Genomic DNA, 23,758 nt, shown 5'->3' on the forward strand with positions numbered 1-23,758 from the left:
GGAAGTAGGTAAAGTCAAGCATTCAATCAATCACAAGATATTCTAAAGACCAGGAAGTACAGGGAACTTACAGTTATCTCAGTCAAAATGAAAAGGCATAATGTAATAAGCCACGTTAACAAAAAAAAAGGGGGGGAAACATGATCATGTCAATAAGTTTACTTTCTCAAAACTCAGCCTGGGCAACTCTGTGAGACCCTGTCTCAATTTTTTAAAAAGGGCTGGGGATATAGCTCAATGTGAAGTCTAGGGCTCAATTTCAAGTTCTGCAAAGAAAGAAAAAGATAGAGAAAAAAATGAAAAGAAAAAGAAAATTATGTGATGTTTCATTGGGAAATGACAAAAGTAGGCTACATTTGGAAAGAATGGTAAAACTTTACTTCGATAAAAACATGATAATAGCTGGGATGTAGCTTAGTGGGGCAGTGCCTGCCTGGAAAGTACAAAATTTTGAGTTCGATCCCTGGTACCAAAAAAACATGACAATATATGTACATACATTTATGTAGAAAATAATACACACAAGGACATACACCAAAATATTAACATTGCTTACGCTGGTTAATTTTATTAATTTATTTTTTTGATTCTCTGAATTTGAAAATATTTCCATAAGATCAAATATGTCTTCAGAAATGATTTTTTTTCGTTTGTACCGGGGATTGAACTTGTGCTTTCCAGGCAGACGGCGGAACCAGTGAGCTAAATCCCCAGCCCCTCTCTTCAGAAATAAAGAGGAAAAAAATAACAACCTTTTAAAAATAAACATGAAACCAGGGTAAAAAAAAAAGTTGGGTCAGTGGTGAATTAAGTTGGGGGAGGGAATCAGCATTAGAAATAAAATTGAGGAAAAAATTTAATTTTGAGCCTATTAATGTTATGATTTTTCCCGCAGTACTGGGGACTGAACTCGGGGAGCAGTGAGCTACACCCCCAGTGCTTTTGTAAAATTTTATTTTGAGACTGGGTCTCACTAAGTTGCCCAGGTTGGTCTCAAATTCATAATATTCCTGTCTCAGTCTCTTGAGTAGTTGGGAATGCAAGCATGCATCACCACACCTGGCTCTCTGAAATATATGTTTGTGGCCAGGGATTTAGCTCAGTGGTTTCGCTGCCTGCTGCACAAGCGCAAGGACCCCGAGTTCGATCACCGGTACCAAGAAAACCAAAAATCAAACAAAAATATGAAGTATATGTTTGTAAGGAATAAAAAGAAAGAAATCTACATTGGTGAGAAAAATCTATGAAATCCTAAGCTTTCTGAAAGCTATTTATAATGCTGGTCTAAATATTTAGTAATCTTCGCCAGGGATGTATTTTAGCAGTGCCACACCTGCCTGGCAACTGCAAGGTCCTGAGTTCAATTCCCAGTACCCAACATTCAGTAATCTTTCACTTATTGACACAAAAAATATATATTTTGCTGGGGATTTAGCTCAGTGGTGCCATCGCCTGCTTGCAAGCGCAAGGTCCCGAGTTCGATCCCTGGTACCAAAAAAAAAAAAAAATTTATTTTCCATCAATTGCTAGACATTACTCTAAAACAGTGGTGAAAACTTAACTTTTCCCTACCCTCACAGAGATTGGAAGAAAACAGACTCTCTCTTTCTATATATATATATAAAAATTTATAGCTGGTCATCGTGGTGGTGCATGCCTGTCCCAGCACTCGGGAGGCTGAGGTAATCAGGAGGCTAAGGCAGGAAGATTGCTGCAAGTTCAAGGCCAGCCTGAACTACATAGCAAGACTCTGCCTCAAAGAATAAAAAAAATGTGTGTGTGTGTGTGTGTGTGTGTGTGTGTGTATTTTTTTTTTTCTTTTAAGTACTGCTACGGGCTGTGGCAATAGGATAGTGTCTGGAGAGTGAAGCTACTATACATCAAGCAGCCTTGCACTGAAAACTACCACACTTCAGACTTCACATACTCCAAATTGTTAACAGGGTTTTAGCCCAGCCATAAATAAGGCCCAGCAAAAAACAAACTTATAAAGATAAAAAAGCAGCCAGACATGGTGGCCCATGCCTGTAGTCCCAGCACTTTAGAGCCTGAGGCAGGAGGATCACTGTGAGTTTGAAGCCAGCCTGGGCTACATATTGAGTTCAAGACCTGCCTTAACTACATGGTAAGATCCTATCAAAAAAAAAAAAAAAAAGCAATGACAGCATCCTATAATGTGTTCTATGGACTGTATTCTTTACAACTCTATTAAAATCATTTTTCAGCTTCATATAATTCACAATAGAAAGTAATCTTTATAGTTCTTAAATGACCACATGCCAGTATCACACACCATATTCATACTATGAAAGTACCTATGCTTAAAGTGCTAAATATTTCTTGATCTTGAGTTACTTCATACATTTTTTATCAATCTTTATGTCCTTGTTACTTAGGATATTTTACTATCATATCTTCTAAGACCAAACAAGAAAAGGAAACTTATGCACAAAATTCTTTCATCTTTATGTTAACTTGTAAGCAAATAGCACTACTGTATACTAAATTCGTTTTCCAATAAAATTATTTAATCTTTTTTTTGATACTGGAGATCGAACTCAGGCCCTTGTGAGGCAGGCAGTGGCACCACTGAGCTAAATCCCTGGCCCCAAATTATTTAATCTTGTTATCCAAAAACAAGTTCTAAAATCTGTAACACCTATCCACTAAAAAGATTTTTGTCAACATGTTTTGTTTTGTTTTTTGAGATACGGTCTCCCTTTGGTCTCCCTTTGTAGTGCAGGCAGCCTCCCAAGTGCTAGGATCAAAAGCGTGTACCACCACACCTAGCTTTGTCAACACAACACTGTGAATGAAGGACCCCTCCCCTTACTGGGGATTGAACTCAGGGTCTTGTGCTTGCCAGGCAGGCACAGTGCCACTGAGCTACTCCCCAACCCTTAATGAAGAAATCCTAAAAGTTCAATCACCTCATTCTCTTGCTGAAGCAGCTTTTAGGCAGGAAAGAAGAAAAGTGGAGGGCTGGGGATTTAGCTCAGTGGTTCCATCGCCTGCCTCAAAAGCACAAGGACCAGAGTTTAATCCTCGGTACCAAAAATAAATAAATAAAAAGAAGAAAAGTGGAGAAAATTGGAGCAATAAGCACTGACCAATGGCTGTTAAACAGATCCAAAGTCAGTCATTTACACAAGGGAATAGAATTCTTTTTTTTTTGGTACCAGGGATCAAACTCAGGACCTTACGCTTGCAAGGTAGGAACAGTGCCACTGAGCTAAATCCCCGGCCCAGGAATGGAATTCTTTAGCTCATGCACCTCCCTGCAATTCTCCGTAAGGATTCAGAACATGCCAAAATCAAACTTAAGGAGACTTAACAAATTTGATAACCCTATTTCTTTTTCTTTTTTTTTTTTGGTACCAGGGATCAAACTTGGGACCTTGTGTTTGCAAGGCAGGTGGCTGAACCACTGAGCTAAATCCCCGGCCCGATAACTCTCTTTCTTAAGTTTACTCTTCAGGATGAAAAACCAATGTCCCACGTAGACTTAGTATCCCTTATCTGAAATGCTTAGGACTGTAAGAATTTCAGATTTTGGAATTCTGGGGATTTTGGGTTATTTGCATAGGCTTTAATGACCAAGCATCACTAATCCAAATCACTGAAATCTGAATAGCTCTAAAATCTGAAACTTTCTGAGGGTATGTTGGGTGGCCAAAGATTTCAGATTTCAGATTTTTGATTAGGGATGCTTAAACTGTAATATGATTTCCCATCATTCCTTTAATTACTCTAGTCCTACTGAAATACTGACAATAGGCCACTTTAAAATACCGCGAAAAATAAAAGTATTCTTAAAGAGGACTTACGTTTTTCTAACTACTCCCTGCCTTTTCCAATGACTCTAAAAAGAAACTTCAATTATTATTTTAATCAATCTGATACTCACATCTTGATTATATTCTAAGAAGACATGGAAATTTAAATCTTTCCTCAAAATAGGATGAGCTGCCACACGACACAGGAACACTTCATGCATCGCCACTGTCTTCTTGAATATTGCCAAATACTCACTAGAAACAACACACAAAATTAAAGGTAAAAAATTGTATCAACTACAATGTCATCTCCAAAAAATTTTTTCAGCAAATAATCTTTAGGTTTAAACAAAGGTTTTAGCTAAACTATTTATTAAACATATAAAATCCAGCACCGAAAAAGATTTCATGCTAATTAATAATATATATTATACCTAAATGTTAGTATAAGTTTTATAAACTTCTTACTATCCAAGTTGATGTTAAAGGTCGTAGGTGAGGTATCTGCTTTTAGCTCCAGAGAAATTACCTGATACAACCTTAATGATTCAATTTCTATATAATTGCTTCTTTTAAATAACTTAGTACAAAAAATAATCAAAACCCAAAATTCACTAACCATGTTTTCAACGTTAATAATTATTCTCATTTAATGACTCAAACACACAAGAAAGAAACTCACCATAGAGAGACTGGGTTTTGCCATTACACTGAAGAAAAGTGTTTTAAAGTATTTTAATATCATCAATGAATTCCATGACAGTGATATATGTCCGTTTGATAGGGAAAAAACACTCAAGGAAAAAAGGTCCAATATTCTTGCTGCAACTATGTGCAAGAAGGATAAGTTTTACATACCAGCAAACCAGCAGGCTCAATGTTGGGAGGAGTTTGATCTTTGGGAGGGTAGTCATTCAGTGAAGACAAAAAAGAAGGATGCAGAGGATGGAGGTAGCAGAATAAACCCAAGGCTCTCTGTTATCCAACCCCTAACCAGACCACAAAAGAATCATGATCAGGGCCACTGGAAAATCACAGATCCTTCAATATTAATGTGCTCTGCTAAGTTCCAGTTGTTATTAAAAACTTTAAGTATATATCTATCTGCTATCAGACTATGGCTTGCACCCAGCACTGACAGAATTCTTAAAATATCAGTCATTATGTTACTGATTTATCTTTTCAAAACAATTTATTTAGCATTCTAAAGAGTATAGTAGCAGTGTGCTTATATGCTTTTTAAATTTTTGTGCGGTACTAGGGATTGAATCTAGGGCCTCATGCACAGTAGACAAGCACTGTACCACCAAGTTACAGCCCCAGCTCCAATATATGGTTGGAGACTAAAACTAAGTGAAAGAGGAAAAGAGGAAATCTATGAAGGGGAGAAATGACCAGAAAAAGAGATGCAGGTGACAAGAATGAAAGAAAAATTGTTTCCTTGTACAAGTCTCAAAATAAAGAGAAATAACATATAGAAAATCCAAAATTCAAATATTTAATAAAAAAGGGAAAGATTATGTATTTTCAGTAAATAGGCTAAAAAATGAAATAAATTACACAATTTTCCAAGGACTTAATATACTTCTATTATATATGAAACTAATACTTAATGATAAGCAATTCTTAGCAATTCTCTAGTTACTCTGCTCCTAATTCTTTCCCTTTTGACCAGAAGCCACAGGTAGAGAAAAGGGGAAATTACACACACACACACACACACACACACTTATTTTTTTAAAATATTCATTCTGTTTTAAAAGTCACGTTCCCTTTTTACTGCTCTTTTATAAACTCTTAGGTATTTTTTTTCAATTTTCAGAGTCTCTTTAAAACACTGAAGAATTTTACAATGGACACAATTATTCTATAATTTTCCTGTAGGCTCTGATCATGATCACTAATGCCAGTTGTGTAACTTAAACCTGTATCTTTCCAAAAGAGTCACTGTGGTGAAATGACTGAAAGAACGAGATACCAGAGAGCACACAAAAAGGCATTCAAACAAGCACAGTTAACAAAAGCAACAAAAAGAAAACATCACATACGCTTCCAGTTCCTGTTTCATCTTTGTGAATTCTTCCTTTGTCATTGACCCTTCCCCTTCTCCAAGCTTCTGTAGCTTTTCTCTCGAAGCATCAAAATCAGGCCTTGGTGGTGCTGGTGGAATCTATAACAAAACCAAATCACTAAATATAAGGGAACATTTCATTTCTGTCAGCACTGTACCACTACTAAACTACTGTATTGAGAAAGCTAAAGGTATTCTGAACGAGATGAGCACCAGAAACACCCAAATTCAGATTAGAGAAATTCACTAGTTCTAGAAACTAACATCATTGAGGTCCTTTACACCAAAGAAGAAACAGAGCCTAACATTATTTTCTGATATTAGAATAGTTCTCAAACTTCAATCTTTAGGCTCCTACATGGCAACCTAGAGTCTTCAAATTCTTATGTGCACCAAGTTCTGATGATAGATTGAATGAATGTGTATAGCAAATATGTATGCTATTTTTCAAGAGTATGTAAAGGGTGTGATTAAATACAACTGTATTTTTTGAAATTAATGAATTTATTGTGGCTTTATGCCTGTGTTTTTAAAAAATTAATAAAGACTAGAACCAGGCAGCACACCTGTAATCACAGCACTTGGAAGGCTGAGCCAGGAGGATTGCTGCAAGTTTGAGGCCAGCTACATGGTGAGTCCAAGGCCAGTCTGAACTACATAGCAAGATATTCCTTGTCTCAAAAAATAAAAAACAAGGGCCCAGGATTTAGCTCAGTGGTTCCACCACCTGCCTCACAAGCACAAGGTCCCGACTTTGAACCCTGGTACAAAAAATAAATAAATAAAAATAAAAATAAAAAACAAAACAAGTAAGACACAGATGGATGACTAACTTCATTCTACTTATCCAAACAGGGAATAAGCACTTATCATAAAAAGAAAAGATCCAGAAGAAATACATTATTCAAGGAAACAATGTAAGAAAAAAATTATCTTGGGAAGAAGGATCTACAAGTAAGAATTATTAAGGACAAAATGATGGAAAGTTAAAGAGACCAAAGGAGATACAAGGAAGAAAAGTTAAAGTAAAAATTAGTACAAGAAAGGCTAAGTATGAACCTCAGTGTTACAGTGCTTGCCTAGCATGTAGAAAATCCCCAGCACACACACACACACAAAACATTAAATTAAAAATTTTTAGAAATTCTACAAGAAAAGGGTTCCAACCAAGAGAGTAATAGGGTCAGAAAGCATTAAGTAGAGTTCAGCACACATTCACTGAGCATCTACTACATGCTAGGCATGATGGTGAGCACCAGATACACAGACGGTCTTAGCTCTGAGAAGTGCTTCACCCATGGAAGGAGAAAGTAGTGAAAAAAGTGCAGTCACACAAGAAGGTAGGGGACAGGGTGGAAACAGAATAAGAAAAGAAATGCGCTACTGGTTAGTCACCAAACTGAACTGTAGAAAGGAGACAAATAACTGAAAAGGAGTGGTGCCCACAAGGATGGAGAGGGAATTTGGCCACGACAACTTTAGGGAAAATCAAATGAAGTTAAATTTCACAAATCTGAATGTGATCAACAGCTGAGGCAGAATAACCTAACCACCTGTCTTGATTATTCCATCTTCAGGAGTCTTCCAACTCCTGTTATTTATCCAAGGATTCAAATCAATATGGTTTGCAACTCCCCTCAGTTAATCCCTAGGACAAGCCAGTTCAATTCTAACACCAAGAATTTAAGCTGAAATGAGGAAGCTTAACATATTCTCACAGCTCCACACTCAGGAAAAGAGGTGGCAGCCCAATAATTTGTAACTGGCAATCTTATAAAATCACATCAGTTATTAAAAATGCTAAGCAGAGGGCTAGGGATTTAGCTCAGTGGTTTTGCCGCCTGCTGCGCAAGCGCAAAGACCCGAGTTCAATCTCTGGTACCAAAAAAACCCGCAAAAATGCTAAGCATTCGATCACCAGTACCAAAAAAAAAGCTAAGCAAGTGCTGGGGATTTAGCTCAGTGGCACCATGCCTGCCTTGCAAGCACAAGGTCCTGAGTTCAATCCCCGGTACCAAAAAAAAGCTAAGCAAGACTGCAACACATAAGAATGTACCAGGCATGGTAAGGCACGCTTGTAATACCAGCATACAGGAGGCTGAGGCGGAGGATCACTGCACGTTCCCGAAGCCAGCCTGGGCTACATAGTGAGTTCAAGACCACCCTGAACTACATACCTAGTGAGACTTTGTCTCACAACAAAAACCCAAAACAAAACAGAACAAAAATATCCAAAATGTCACTAAAAAAAATAGAATTAAAATGAAATCTCAGTACTTACGATATAACCTGCATAGTCTTCATTTTCAACGAAGGAATCATGAAGCCAGATAAATTCCTCATGTTGTCGAACAACAGAAAACTCATTTTGTTTAAAATTGGGCAACGAACTCTGCAAAGAGATTCATGAATAAAAGTCAAAATTACACTAACAAGCATTTTAATCTTAGTTTTAATAAACATTTTACATCTTAGTTTAAAAAGAAAATCAGTCTTACTTGAAAGACTGTCAGTGCCTTTAAACTCTAGTAAGGGCTGGGCATGTAACGTGGCGGTACAGCACTTCCCTAGACTGCTTTCCGAGCATGCCCTAATTCAACCCCCAGCAACACAAAAAACAAACAAAACATATCAAAAGATCCTACAAAAAGCTGGACATGGTGGTACATATCTGTAATCCCAGCTCTCAGGAGGCTCACCCCAAATTCAAGGCCACTCTGGGCTACATCATGAGCTCAAACTCAGCCTGAACTACATAGCAAGACTGACTCAAAAAAACCCAATAATAAACCCTATCAAAAAACAAAAAGAACAGGCCAGGGATTTAGCTCAGTGGTGCCGCACCTGCCTTGCAATCACAAGGTCCTGAGTTTGATCCCATACTGCAACAAAACCAAAACTAACTGCAGTATGAAAATCCCAGTTTTACCTACACAAACTTATCTTCAGATTTTTGGGGAAATAAGCTGACAGGCTCTTATTATACTGCTATCATTACTTAAAAGTTATCCTGTCAGGCTGGAGATTTAGATCAGTGCTTCTGCCGCCTCCCTCCCAAGCTCAAGGACCCAAGTTTGATCCCCAGTACCAAAAAAAAAAAGTTATCCTGTCAATATATATCAAACTCAACTATTCAAACACAGAAAAAACAGTTCTACAATTTGAAAATATCCCCAGAACTAAAATCTAAGAATAATAATTTGTTTTTGTTTTTGCAGTACTGGGGATCAAACTCAGGACCTTGTGCTTTCGAGGCAGGCACAGCACCACTGAGCTAAATACCTGGCCCAAGAATAATAATTTGTAAGACAGTAATCTAACTGAAGGAACACAAAACTGAAAATCACAATTATATTAAAAGATATTAAAAAGGGGCCGGGGATTTAGCTCAGTGGTTCCACTGCCTGCCTCACAAACGCAAGGACCCAAGTTCAATCCCCAGTACCCCCCCAAAAAAGATATTAAAAAAATAAAAGATTAAAAACCTAGAGAAAATTAAATTTGCATTATGCTTAGGTTCTATGATTAATCATTAAAATTTTTTTTTTTTTTTGGTACCGGGGATCAAACTCGGGTCCCTGCACTTGCGAGGTAGGCAGCAGAACCACTGAGCTAAACCCTGGGCCCTTTAACGTTTATCTTTAAAAAGTACATTTTCCTAAAACATTTTTTGCTGAAATGCCTGGAATTATAAACTAAAATATTTCTTTCCAGTTATATTCAGAACCTGAATTCTAGTCCACATATTATATATAAATAACAGCGCAACATTAATCAATGGCCCATTTACCTTTGTATGGACAGTGAATTTTACTTTGTCCCTCTCACTCAGAGCATCAGAAATGTCCACCTGCAGAGCTGCATCACTTTGAAGATCTACATTTATTGCTTTAAGCTAAAAAAAGAAAATAAGTATTATCTTAATGAAAACTCTGCTTTTATGTAATTTCATTCCTTTCTCAGATAGTAATACAATACAAAAACAAGACAAAGGAAAGAATCTCAAGACTAAGAGAACACGAAAGCTCAATTTACCTAAAATTTACTCAGGAGCAGATGCTTTGGATGATGCCATTAACTTCACCAACTTTCAATGGATACCACATAACAGAACTCTGCTCTGCATGAACTAGTAAACTAACCACGATCCACTCTAATTTCATCCCCCCAAAACCCCTATTTTCCAATAAGATGATCCCCTAAGTATCAAGTATTCTAAATTAAAGGAAATGTGCTTACCTTTCAGAGTAAAAACATATAAAAAGAATATTCAACAACAATTTTAACTCTGCTTTTTTTTATTTTTGGATTTTTTGAGACAGGGTCTCACTGTGTAGTTTAGGCTGGCCTTGAACTTGCAGCGATCCTCCTGGCTCACCTCCTGTAACCCTAGAACAGGCATATGCCACCATGCCAGGCCTCAATCATACTTTTAAAAAATGTATATAAAAGTCAGGCAGAGTGACACATACCTGTAGCTCTAGGACTTGGGAGGCTGAGGCAGGAAGATCTTTAGGTCCAAGAGATTAACAGCCCAACAACATAGTAAGACTCTTATTTAAAAAAGCATGCAAAGCCTTTGTAGGAAATACTTAAACTGTGAAGGCAGGGCTTTCTGGGTTTTTTGATACCAGGGATCAAACTTGGGACCTTGCGCTTGCGAGACAGGTGGAGGAACCACTGGGCTAAATACCTGGCCCTAACAGGCTTTCTTTATATGTTTCTCTATTTTCCCACTTCTCCACAATACATACACAAACACACACACATATTTTTTTTTTAGACAACAGGTTTATTGAAAACTGACATGTAGACAATGAGGAGATAGTATTCTTCTTAAAAAGGGGGAGAAAGGTCTTTTTTTAAAAAAAACAGAAATCCTGTGACTTATTAAAGGGAAAGTTTTTCAAGTAATTTCTACTCATTTCAATTCGCACAACTGACTCTTGAATAAATATGCTTTTAAAAAATAAAGACTTGGGCCAGGGATTTAGCTCAGTGGTTTCACCGCCTGCTGCACAAATGCAAGGATGGATCCCCAGAACCAAAAAAAAAAAAATCTACTGGGCCAGGGATTTAGCTCAGTGGTTTCGCCACTTGGTGCACAAGGAGCCGGTTTGATCCCCGGTACCAAAACAAACAAACAAAAAAAACAAAAACAAAAAAAATAAACACTTGGCCGGGGATTTAGCACAGTGAATTCAGTTTGAGGAAATTTCTAATTAGATTATATTCTGAGGTTTAATCTTTACCCAGGTCAATAAACTTATACAGTATTTTCTTTTGTCAGAGACTGACCATATCACTGGTCAAAAGAAGGACTGAGAATGTGAATTAGGCAACAAAAGATAGTATCATTTAAAAAAATAATTTAAAGATTCTGTCCTAGGCCAGGGATGTAGCTCAGTGGCACCTGGACTGCCTAGCAAGCACAACGTCCTAAGTTTAATACCCAGTACAGAAACAAAAAAACGGGCCAGGGACTTAGCTCAGTGGTTCCACTGCCTGTCTCGAAAGCACAAGGTCCTGAGTTCTATCTCTGGTACAAAAAAAAAAAAAAAAGAGAGAGATAGCCTCTTCTCAGTTTAGGGCCGGGAATTTAGCTCAGTGGTTCCAGCACTGCCTGCCCTGCAAGCACAAGGACCCGAGTTCAATCCCTGGTACCAAAAAAAAAAAAAAAAAACAACCCTGTTATAGGTTAATTGTTCACATGTAAATAGTAAAGACATTCATTAATAGTTACTAGTACTGAATTATATAGTATAGTAGTATATTATAGTTTATGAAGTATCTAGTTTAGAACATTTCTTAAAAGTGAGTTCTTAGGGCCGGGGATTTAGCTCAGTGGTTCCGTCACCTGCCTCGCAAGCGCAAGGACCCGAGTTCGATCCCTGAAACCAAAAAAAAAAAAAAAAAAAAAAAAAAGTGAGTTCTCTTGCCGGGCATGGTGGCACACACCTGAGACCAGCCTGGGCTACACAGTGAGTTCAAAGCCAGCCTGAACTACACAGTGAGACCCTGTCTCAAAAAACCAAAACAAAACAAAGTGCATTCTCTTGAGCTGAGCATGGTGGCGTATGCCTGCAATTCCAGTACTTAGGAGGCTGAGGCAGGAGGACTACTGCAAGGCCAGCCTAAACTATATAAATTACATAGGAAGAACCTGTTTCAAAAGAAGGGGAAAAAAAGTGAGTTCTCTTTTAGCCAGGCATGGTGGCAGCTCATGCCTATAATCACAATACTCAGCAGGCTGAAGCAGGAGGACCGCCACAAGTTCAAGACTACGTAGTAAGTTCAAGACTACATAGTAAGTTCCAGACCAGCCTAAACTCTGCACAGTGAGACCTTGTCTCAAAAAACGAGAGAGAGAGAGAGAGAGAGAGAGAGAGAGAGAGAGAGAGACAGAGAGAGAAGAGATCTATCTTTTGCCAGAAAAACAAATGCTCACCAACGGATGGGGAAATACGGAAGACAGGAGCTTTGATTACTGCAATAGCCTCCCACTTGCCTTTTGCTTCTGTCCTTGTCCTTCATTAATCTGTCCCTCACAGAACCACTACTATGATCTCATTAAACCAGAAATCATTCCATTTCAAATACTCTAATCATTTCTGTTCTCTAAATACACAGGGTTCCCACCAGGAGAAAAGCCGAAGTTCTTGGACTGGTATCAGATCTCCATCTGGCACCATCTCTGGCTGATCTACTATGCCCCTGCCTCACTGCAGCCCTGCCACATGGCCTCCTTGCTCTTTATACTTACAGGCAAGTGGCCACCTAATAAGTCTCTGTCCTTATGTTTCCTCTACATGAATTTCTGCCCCCATAACTACCTGACCGGCTCACTTCCTTCAAGTCTTCAGTCTGTCTGTCTCAGGAAGGCTTTTCTCAGGAAGGCTCAAAACACTGTTGCCACCCCACCTAGTAATCCGTATCCCTCCTTCATTTCTTTCATAGCTCTTATCATCTAACATACTTTATTTTTTAATGTTCCTCCCTAACTAGAATTCAACTCCAAAAAGGGGCCAGGGATTTAGCTCAGTGGTTTCGCTGCCTGCTGCGCAAGCGCAAGGACCTGAGTTCAATCCCCGGTACCAAAAAAAAAAAAGAATTCAACTCCAAAGGGACATAGATTTTTGTGTGATTCATTGCTATATTCCTAAGGGTAGCCCTCAGAAAATTTTTGTCGGATAGAAAGGTGGGAAGAAAAAGAAAGATATTAATCATAACTAGTCTATGAAACTTATCGGGTAATTACAGTACAATCAATGAAAAACCCTAGGAGATAGAGAGAAGTATATTCTATTAAGCTCACTAATTCAGACCTAATTTTACACCTATTTAACTACTAGCTCAGTTAGGATTTTTACAGAAGTCCTATAATATTTTTGTTTTGAGACAGGGTCTAAATAGCCCAGGCTGGCCTTGAACTCACCTTGATCCTTCTACCTCAGCCCCCAACTTTGGGATCACAAGCATACACCACTGGACCTAGTTCATCCTATATTATTTCAATTACTAATATTTCATTTCTAATACTAATCCATGCCCCACATAACAAACAGTCAAATCAATGGTTGACTAGGCAGACATTTTCTGGAAACTGACATTTGCAGCCAGACTTCCCCTCATACCATACCAGAAACAAGACACTAGTAGGGCAGTACTAATCATGTCTACCTATGTACTTCCTAGAAGTCCAAGTATTTGGGGGGCAGGGGTGTGTGTGGGGGGGGGTGCCGAAAATCGAACTCAGGGCCTTGTGCTCGCCAGGCTAGAAGTCCAAGTATTATCAACAGAACAAATGTAGACAGTCAACGCTGGACAATACAGAAATATGCATTTATTCAATAAATTTTTTAGCATTTATATGCAAATAACAGTCCTACGTAAGCCTGCAATCCCAGCCCTTGTGTGGCTGGGGCAGGAGGATCTTCAGTTTGAGGTCAGCTTGGGCTACACAGCAAGTCCCAGGCCAGTCTGGGCTACCTGGTGAGACCCTGCCTCAAAATAAAACAGGATGTAAGGGTGATCTGGCTGTGACATCTGTCACCCACTGATTGCCAGGGTTGACTCGGCTGACCTGGCTGGCTAGGCGGGTATCCCCTTCCTCCCTCACAACTCTATGTTCAACCCTCCCGAAGCTGCACGCTAGGTCGAAAAGGATGACCACCCCCGACAGAGGATGGATAGGAGAACCATATCCTTGGTCAAGGTCAAACGAATAGCTGTGCTTCCCTGCTAGAACCTCCAAACAAGCTCTCAAAACAAAACAAAACAAAAGCCTGCCTTCATTTTTTTGCACTGAGAAAGATAAACTTTACATAATACAAAATTAAGTGCTTCCTGTTTTCTGCCAGTTTTACTATGCATAATGACCTAAGAAATACCTTTAGTTCTGTGACTTTTCCATATTTCCAGTCTGTCAGCACCTTCTCTGCTTCATTCCTTCTTTCCCCAGACTCAGGATCAATTTAATCAACTTTTTTAGCTTTATATTTGAGGGGCTGGGTATGGCTAGAAAAAATCACAACTGTCTAGATGGGTCCACTACAAATTAATTGCTTCCAAATTGCATTAAACCAGTGATGGCATTTTCAATGATACGAATAGCCCCCTGCAGGGTTAGATTCACAACCTGCTCAGCTCTCAGGATTGCCTGCAGCACCTAGTCCAAACTTCACTCAACTCTCCACCACACTGGCACTCTCTCTCTCTCACTCTTGCCTCCAATATCCCGGCAAAGTAAATGCCAGCAGCAATTTCCCTTCCCTCATCAACAAACCTTTCTACAAATAAATCCATCCTCCCTGTACCTTTACGCCCTCAGAGGAAGCTGTGTCCTGGGAAGCACTGAGCCGCCTGACCCTTTGCATCTCACCTCCTGTCTGCCCCAGTCCACAGTCATACAATGCTCTTCCCAAGAGTGACTAATCCCCAAAGCCAGTGAGAACTCGGTCCTCCTGTCTCTCTATGGGATTGTGCCCAAGCACACTCTGACTACCCCCTCAAGCTCTCACCTCGTGGAGTCTCATTCTCCTCCTCCCTCTTGCTCAGCAGGCACTCTTCTTCCTGAGCCTCTTGCTTCCCCTGGCTGCTATCTAATATTGGTGATCTCAACCACTCTTGACTACTAACTCCTAAATTTATATCTCTAATTCAGTCTTTTTGTTCAAAGTTCCCAGTAAGAATTTCACATCACCAACTAGATATATCCACCTGGATGTAGCCACTTGCTAAACAACTGTTCGATTCCCTTTAATGTGCCAAGCACTGTTCTAGTGCTAGGGAGACAGCAGTGAAGAGATCCAACCCTCCCCTGCGCAGATCATCTCACATTCTAGTTCAGGAACACAGGGTTAGATGCACTTTACCCTAACAGGGATTTTATCCCGAACAGACTGAAACCAGTTTTAAACCACCCTCTGGCCCTGATGCCACTCCTCATATTCTGCATTTTCTCCTTCTCTGCCCAGTCCCTGTACTCAGTCACTACACCCTGTCAATTCTATCTTCAATACGTCTCTTTGCTATAGCCTCTCCTTCAACCCCCTCTTCTACTATCTTACTTCTACCTTTGTCATTTCTCATCTGGACTGTTCTAATTGCCTATTAACTGGCTTCTTTGCTTTCTGAATGAAACATCAATCCACCCTTCACATCAGAACAACCTACAAAGCTATTTTCATCTGGGCATATGCATTTCTTACTTTATCTTAAAGTTTAAATCCCTCAGCATGCTGAGTGTGGGGGCACATGTCTATAATCTCAGGGAGGCTGAGGCAGGAGGATCACCTCGAGTTTGAGGCCAGCGTGGGCTACATAGTGAGCTCAAGGACAGCCTGATCTACACAGTGAGATCCTGTATCACCCCCCTCCCAAAAAAAATCCCTCATAACTTCCCACTGCCTGGAGCCTGTATCATTCTACACTTTATCTGTATGAGCCATAACTCCTTTGCAAACCTCTCCCCCTGTAACAACAGGCTCTCCAGGCAGAACCAAATCACCTATACCTAACCTCCCTTTCAGCCCCTCCTGCCCCCCTCCCTGGCAGTCCACAACATTCAAGACCAACATTTAAGAGCTCATTCTGGCTATATCACCAATGCTGAGCTCAGGCCCTAGAAGCTAACCGCCTGTGTCTGGCTGTATGATCTCGGGGAAATTAATCTTTCTGAACATCAGTGCTCCTTTCCAAAGGAGAATAGCAGCTGCTATTTCATAGGAATTTGAGAACTGAGTTAATATATGTAAAATCCCTGGCACACAGCAAATGCTATACAAGTGTGTAATTATTACTTTACCTTTCACTACTCCTCCTCCAAAGCTAAACACTCTTGTCTTCTCATGGGACTTTATCACAAGGGATTATAACACTATCTCTTTACCACATAGTGATGATCTCAGGACAGGAACTTTGTCTTAATCATTATTTTATCCTCAGCCAACACTATGTCATATTTCGACCTGAAAATTTTAAGTGAACATGTTCAAGCCAAACACTGTGCAGGTGTAAATGAAAATCCAAGTATCTGAGCCAAGCTTTGAAAAAGCTGCGTACCAAGGGATAGGTAAGGGGCAAAAATATTTCACAACACTGACATGCATGCATAAAGCAGCCATTCAAGCAGAGGTGCTAGGGCAATGATAAGCAGACTAAGGGGTGGGGATGGCATATTAAAACCAGCCAGCAGGGTGTGGTGGTGCAGTCTATGATCCTGACTGAGGCAGGAGGATTCCTGTGAGTTCAAAGCAAGCCTAGAATATACAGTGAGACCCTGTCTTAAAACAAAACAAGAACCAAAACCCAGCCAGAGCAGCATGCCTGTAATCCCAATCTGGGAGATTGAGGCAGGATAGCAAATTCAATTCCAGCACAGACAACTTCCCGGACTCCATCTCAAAAATAAAAAAAGGATTGGGGATGTAGCTCACTCCAAAGGCTCTAAATTCAATCCAAATACCAGAAACAAACAAACAAACAAACAAAAAAGCCACTCAGGGTTATGAACAGTGATAAATGCCAGCCTAAGGAGTTTGGACCTTACTTCAAAAAGAGTAAGGTCAGGCCAGAGATTTAGTTCAGTGGTTTTGCCGCCTGCTGCGCAAGCACAAGGATCCAAGTTCAATCCCCAGTACCAAAAAAAAAGAGCAAAGTCTAGGGCGAGGATATACCTCAGTGGTGCCCCACTGCCTGGCAAGCACTAGGTACTGAGTTCAATCCCAGGTGGGGAGGGGGTGGAGAGTAAGGAGGGAAGAGACTAAGGAAGTACGTCTGACTAGTGAAATGACTTAATCATTTCAGTTATGTAACTGTAACAGCGAAGGCTGGATTAGAAAGCAGAAAGACTAAAGATAGCCTACTGATGGGTACTGCTACAATCCAGCCAAGTGGCAAAGACTTTACCTGGGGCCACAGAAAAGGAGGATGGGGTAAACACTACCAAGGTGAAAAGTCAGTGACTTTTCTGATGTGAGGATGAAGGCAATGTCTGAATCAGAGGTTTCTTGCACAACTGGGAAATGATGCCATTAATGAAGATAAAGAACACCAAGGGAGGAGCCTGGCTAGGAATGCAGAGGATGTAGCTACTCCACCTAAGTTAATTTTCCAAAACAAACATATTATTTAGAATTGAAATCAAATGTTAAGAATTATCCTTCAGCATGCACTGCTAGGGCACATCAGACCAAAACCTATCCAGTTCAAAGGGGTCACTTGTTTACTAAATAATATGTTACTGCCCTTCCTTGGGGTGGGTGAGCCTTACTATGCAGAGGTGTGGCTGAAATAAAACGTGGTCAGTAATTTTCTAGATGTATTCTTAAAACCTGCCTTTTAGTTTCTCATAAAACAGTATTTTCTTAACATTGTAAGGTTCTGTTTTGATCAGAATATCATGAAAACTTGGCTGGCGAGGAGATTTATTTTAAAACACTGACTTTAACTTTGCCTTCTGCTTTGTACACTTGTGTTAATTTTTAAACTGTGCTTCTCCTTTCCAACTCCCATCAACTATGCACTTTTATAATTTTCTTTGTCAAGACTCCTTTTCTTAAAGGCTGAAAAAAAACTGCAGTATCTTAAAAGTTCTCATCATGGCAATCCATTTCTAACAGGAAAAACACAATCTAAGAAAATTTAAACAAGCCAGATATTCTTGTTCCTGAAATGAGGAAACAGCAAAATACTTTGTGCAACAGTAATCAAACTTCAGTGCCAAACAGAAATGTCTTGGGTGCTTTTTTTTTCTTTTTTGTTTTTTTTTCAAACAGGGTAACCCTATGTAGCCCAAGCGTCCTCCAATTTATAAGTGACCCTCCCACCTCAGCCTGAGGATGTTAAGATTGTGGGAGTGTGCCACCACGCCCAGCTTTCTTGGGTGCTAATTTAAAAAGCAGTTATCTGTCCTCCCCACCCCAAGAGACTCTGATTTAGTAAGGACAGATCATTTTGCTTTTCAAACACGTGAAGTGATTCTGATGCAAGAATCTCAAGGCCTCTTGGAGAAATGCCTGTCCTAGCTGATGTCAGAAACAAAATTTAAAATCCAGCTCTCCAAGACCAGCCATGGTAGGCACATGTTTATAATCCAAGCACTCTGGGGGCTGAGGGAGGATTGCCTTGAGTTCAAGGCCACCCTGGGGTACATAGTGAGTTCAAAGATAGGGTCTGGGATTTAGTGCAGCGGTTCTACACCTGCCTCCAAAGGGCAAGGTCCCAAGTTTGATCCCCATACCAAAAACAAAAACAAAAACAAAGACAGCCTAAAGTGTATAGCAGCAAGACCCTGTCTCAAAAAACAAAGAAAAAAATCCCAAATCCAGTTCTCCCTCACTTTTGTGTAACCTCCGAGCACTAACAGTTTCTCAGAGATTCAAATTTCTCATCTACAAAGGACACCAAGGCTTCAAGGAATAAAAGAGGATATCAGTGAAACAATGCTTACATAGTGCTCAATAATGCCCAGCCATAATTATTGATCCACCCCATTCCATAAGAGAAAAATGAGGAAGCAATGTACACATGCAATTTTTTTTTTTTTTTTTTGAGGCATGGTCTCACTATCCCACCAAAGCTGGCCTCCAGCTCTAGATCCTCCAGCCTCAGACTCCCACGTGCTGGATTACAGGCATGCACCACCAAGGCCAACTGTATGCATTATTCATGATGACATTTTAGGAGGTGGGGATTGAACCCAGGGGCTTGTGCATGCTATGCAAGTGCTCTACCAACTGAACTATATATATATATATATATATATCCCCAATCTACTTTTTCTTCTTATTAAAATTGTTACTTTGGGCTGGGGATTTAGCTCAGTGGTGCCACCGCCTGCCTCACAAGCACAAGGTCCGGAGTTCCAACCTCAGTACCAGAAAAGAAAAAGTAATTTTCATTTTCAAGATTCTACAAGAACTGCCTAGTCAGGCATGTTGTCTTCCTCCTTAATTTTTTAATATGTGAAAAAAGTTTCTAGACACATTACTTAAGTGCTTCCAGTTCTAGCAAATCTTACAGAGGCATAAAACCATTAACAGAAAGATTCAGTGGGACGTGGTGGAGTAAATCTATAATCCCAGCACTCTACGAAGCTGAGGCAGAAGGCTCAAAGTTCAAACACAGCCCTGGCAAGTTAGTGACTCTGAGATCTTGCCTAAAAAGAAAAAGGCTCAGTGCAAGGTGCAAGGTCCAGAGTTCAATCCCCAGAACCAAAAAAAAAAAAGGCTAGGGAAGTAGTTCAGTATAGAGGCCTTGGGTTCAATCCCCAATACCCCCCCCACACACATTGTTCACTATAAAATATTCTAATTTTCACATCATCAATGTAAATACTCAAAAAATTAGTACTTTTACTGTACATTAGATTTAACCAGAAATCCAATCCTGTTTGTTTTTCCTGGCAGACAACAAAAGACAGAAAGTTGTTATTTAAATAAAACTATATTCTTTATCTTAGAAAAATCTGTTATAATCTATTGCTTTTCATTAAAAAAAACTTGCTGGTTTCCTTACTTTAAAATCCAATATGTACTTTGTAAATGTTCACCTAATTCTGCTGCCTTATTCCAGAAAATACATAATACACATTTACACACACCCATTTTGTCATAACACACTGGAAATTAAATTTTACAAACTACAAATCCATACTTTTGCATTATCCAGAAAGTAATGATGCACTCTGCATCTTTCCTACTATTTGAAAGCTTGATAAAGGTAATCAGTTAATATGGCTTCACCTCTTACTGCAAACAGCAAAAATATTCTATAAAAGTTTTATTAGGACTGAGGATGTAGCTCAGTGGGAGAGTACTTGTCTAGCATGTGTGACAACCCGAGTTCAATCCCCAGCACCACACACACACACAAATCACCCACCAAAATCCACTAACAGGTTTCAGCTCTCGAGTTATCTAAGACGGATAGGTACAGTAAAACCAAAATGGGAAACAAAACTCCCAGGGAGAGGCAGTTATCATCTATCAATATTTTTCAAGTGCTCACTTGTACAAGCCACTGTGCGCACACATTACCACCCTTGCCCAAGGCCAACGGGGTGGGGGAGAGGTGGGAGAAACTGGAGCCTTGAAGACTCTAGACACTAAGGCAGGATGGGATGGTTACCAGGGGGCAAGAGTGGGCGCCCAGGAGGAGGGTAAAGGGGAGACTCTGCTCAAAGGGAACAGACTGCTGTAAGACAAGTTCTGGAGAGGGAGACCTAATGTACAGTATGGTAGGTATAACAACATACACCTGGGGCCAGGGATTTAGGTCAGTGCCACTGTGCCTGCCTCGAAAATGCAAGGTCCTGAGTTCCATCCCCAGTGCTGAGAGAAAAAACAATAGACACCTGATCTCTACTGAGGTTTCAGAAGGATGAGGGGTAACTGGTTAAATTAGGTTCACTAGCTTGATAGTGATAACCATTTCACAATGTATACATGTATCAAAATATCATGCTGTGTATCTCAAATATGTACAATTATCATCTATCAGTCATAATTCAGTAAAGCTGGGAGGGGGACACCAAGGGAACCTTGCAAAAGATCTTTTTTTTATGTTAGAAAAAGTAGCCAGGCATGGTGGCACGTGCCTGTAATCCCAGAACTCAGGATGCTGATACAGAATTGCCGAGTTCAAGGCCAGTCTGGGCTCCATAGTGAGTTCAAGACCAACCTGAACTACGTAGAGATCCCGTCTGAAAAAAAAAAAAAAGTAAAAACACCATGGTCCACCAGCATTTTGCAAAATCTGGCAAAGGTCACTGAAGAACAGTTAAGACGGGTGACTAAAAATCCTTGCAAAAGGGTTAACTAAGAATAAGGCCGGAGCCTGGGATTTAACTCAATGGCACCTCGTCTGCCTCGAAAGCCCAAGGTCCTGAGTTCGATCGCTGGTACCAGGAAAAGAAAAAAAAGAATAAGCCTGCCGGAAGTGGTGGCGAACGCCTGTAATCCCAGCACTTTGGGAGGCTGAGGCAGGAAGCTGAGTCCCTCGAGTTGGAGGGCAGCCTGGGCAACACAGTGAGTTCAAGGACAGCCTGAACTACAGTGAGACCTTGTCTCAAAAAAAAAAAAAAAGCAGCAGCAGCCCGTGCTATATGCGAGAGAGAGAGAGAGGAGAGAGAGAGAGAGAGACAGAGAGAGAGAAGGGTGGGAGGAGCGGGTTCCAGAGGGCAAAAACCGAGGGTGCCGACTGAGGATGGGTTTTCTCGGCCCAAAGTGGCAAGAGGGAGCGCTCCAGCTCCGGCCTCCACCGCCACCTCTCCACCTGCACCCAACCCCGGAGAAAGAAGGTCACCGGAGGATCTCATGCGGAGCTGGGGACAAGAGTGGCCGCGGGAAACCGAGAGCGGAGCTGCCCCTTGGGAGGAAGCGCTGCAGGAGGGCGGGGCCGATGCAGCGAAGAAACCAAAGAAGGACGACCAGGAAAGAGTGCGCGCGGCTGGAGCCCCCTCCTCATACCACACCCGGGGCCGGTGACACAGGGAAGGGAGGGTCCCGCAAGAGAGGAGACAGAACTTACTCCTCGGTCTTCCTCCGAGAGGAAGTCGGGGCCATCGTCCAGGCCTTCCTGATGGGCGGGCGGAGCGCGCCGGGGGAGAGGATGGAATAGAGGAGATACAAAGGGAGACATTAGTGCCCGGCCGCGCGGTCCCCGCGTCCGCCCTGCGCCCGCCACCCCCGCTGCGCGCCCTGGGCTCGGCGCTGCTGAGAACACCCACCATCATGGCTGCTCCACGTCTTGGGCCAACGCAGGCGCGCACGCGCGGCGGCCAAAGCAGCGGGAGGGGCTGGGCCGGCGGGGCGGGGTCTCTGATGGCTCCGCCCCGGCGCGGGGGGGCGGGGTCAAGGAGGTAGGAAGGACGGTGGGCTCTCCCACGGGGCTAGTGGCAGCTCGAGGCTGGCCTGCTACTGCCCAGGTTGCCTCCCAATTCCTTTGCCTTGAAGGCTCCAGAAAGAAACCTTTCTGGCACCCTGGAGAAACACAGTAAATAATCTAGTCTTTGCATTGAGACACACGATAATTAATCACAATGAATATCATTTTGCCTGTGAAGCTGCAGGAATCAAGCCCTTCCACACAGTAAGCAGTCAGGGGCTATAATCAACCTTTACTGCTGGCGAGGTAATAACTACCTCAGGGTTTGGGGCACTAGTGGCTGAGCACTACAAAAATGAGCTGTTCCCATTACAAGAGTCTTCCTTTCCTTTATAGGAAGAAATTCCCCCGACCTAACTGTCCAGCTGCATAGCGCTGCGCGGGCAGCCACAGACGTGTTAGACAGACCGGCCTAACTGCCATGCCTCACACACCTGCAATCCTGGGCTTCTGCATCTTCCCACGATCGGGCCAGAAAACACAGTCCTATCTGAATCCTTCCTCTCCCTCCTGTACACAGTACCAAATATTAGTGCTTCTACAATTGATTCTCTTCACCCCTCTTGAATGGATCCTGGTTTCCCCACTTCCACAGCAACCCCCATCAGCATCCCTTGTCTGGACCTTTGCCATAAACTAATTTTCTCATTTTCCATATCTTTCTCCATTTCTACCCACTACGGCCGGATTTCCTCCTAAGACACAGACACTGAGGACAACACCACTACCCTGCTCAGTAACTGTTAGAAGCCACCATTACCAATGGCCGGGCTCCAGCCCTCCACATTTGAAGTAGGACGCCCTATTTTGCCAGGCCCTCCATCCCATATTATTGAATTGTAGTTCTCAAAGCATCAGTAAAGTGAATAATTTTGTAAATTTTTATTTATTTTTTATTTTATGTATTTATGAATTTTTAGGTTTTTTTCTGTTTTTGGTACTGGGGATTGAACGCGGGAACTTGAGCTCACAAGGCAGGTGGCAGAGCCACTGAGCTAAATCCCCGGGCCCTTTTTTTTTTTTTCCAGTACTGGGGCTCAAACTCAGGACGTTGTACTTGCCAGGTAGGCGCTGCACTGCTGAGCTATGTCCCCATCCCAAATGACAAATATTCTTCTTGTGAGACAGGGTCTCATTATGTAGTTCAGCCTGGCCTTGAACTCACTATGCAGCCCAGGCTGGTCTTGAACTTGCAACAATCCTCCTGCCTCAGCCTCCCGAGTGCTGGGATTATAGGCTTGTGGTACCTTGCCCAGCAAGGCTTCTTTTTTTTTTTTGGTACCAAGTATCGAACTTGGGACCTTACACTTGCAAGGCAGGCACCGGAACCACTAAGCTAAATCCCCCGGCCCAAGGCTTCTTATTTTAATGACAATGCCAGCAGAGATGCTGCTTACCCCAGGATTATGTTTTTCTAGTAACTTTTTGGGTTGGAGTTATTGACTTCAGTTTATAGACCTGATCAAATGGATAGAAAGAGAAAATGAGCTAACTTTATTATTCCTTGATCTTCTTCCACAAT

The 23,758-nt window shown here is 41.3% G+C and overlaps 1 protein-coding gene across 1 annotated transcript in view; it reads right to left on the reverse strand.

Moving 5' to 3' along the window:
• The window catches only part of Snx6 (sorting nexin 6), a 41,565-nt gene extending 19,421 nt beyond the window's left edge, over positions 1-22,144 (reverse strand). The window contains exons 1-6 of the mRNA XM_004867574.4: positions 22,079-22,144; positions 21,880-21,927; positions 9,638-9,742; positions 8,129-8,239; positions 5,825-5,946; positions 3,908-4,031 (exon numbers count right to left, since the gene is read on the reverse strand). Coding sequence (XP_004867631.1) covers positions 3,908-4,031; positions 5,825-5,946; positions 8,129-8,239; positions 9,638-9,742; positions 21,880-21,927; positions 22,079-22,084 — 516 coding nt within the window. The 5' untranslated portion in view covers positions 22,085-22,144. The remainder of the gene's footprint in view (positions 1-3,907; positions 4,032-5,824; positions 5,947-8,128; positions 8,240-9,637; positions 9,743-21,879; positions 21,928-22,078) is intronic.
• Positions 22,145-23,758: the final 1,614 nt, after the last annotated feature.

The sequence above is a fragment of the Heterocephalus glaber genome, unplaced genomic scaffold, assembly GCF_053883595.1.
Source record: "Heterocephalus glaber isolate CG9 unplaced genomic scaffold, H.glaber_assembly_v1.0 deba00001662, whole genome shotgun sequence".
Classification (NCBI taxonomy): domain Eukaryota; kingdom Metazoa; phylum Chordata; class Mammalia; order Rodentia; family Bathyergidae; genus Heterocephalus; species Heterocephalus glaber.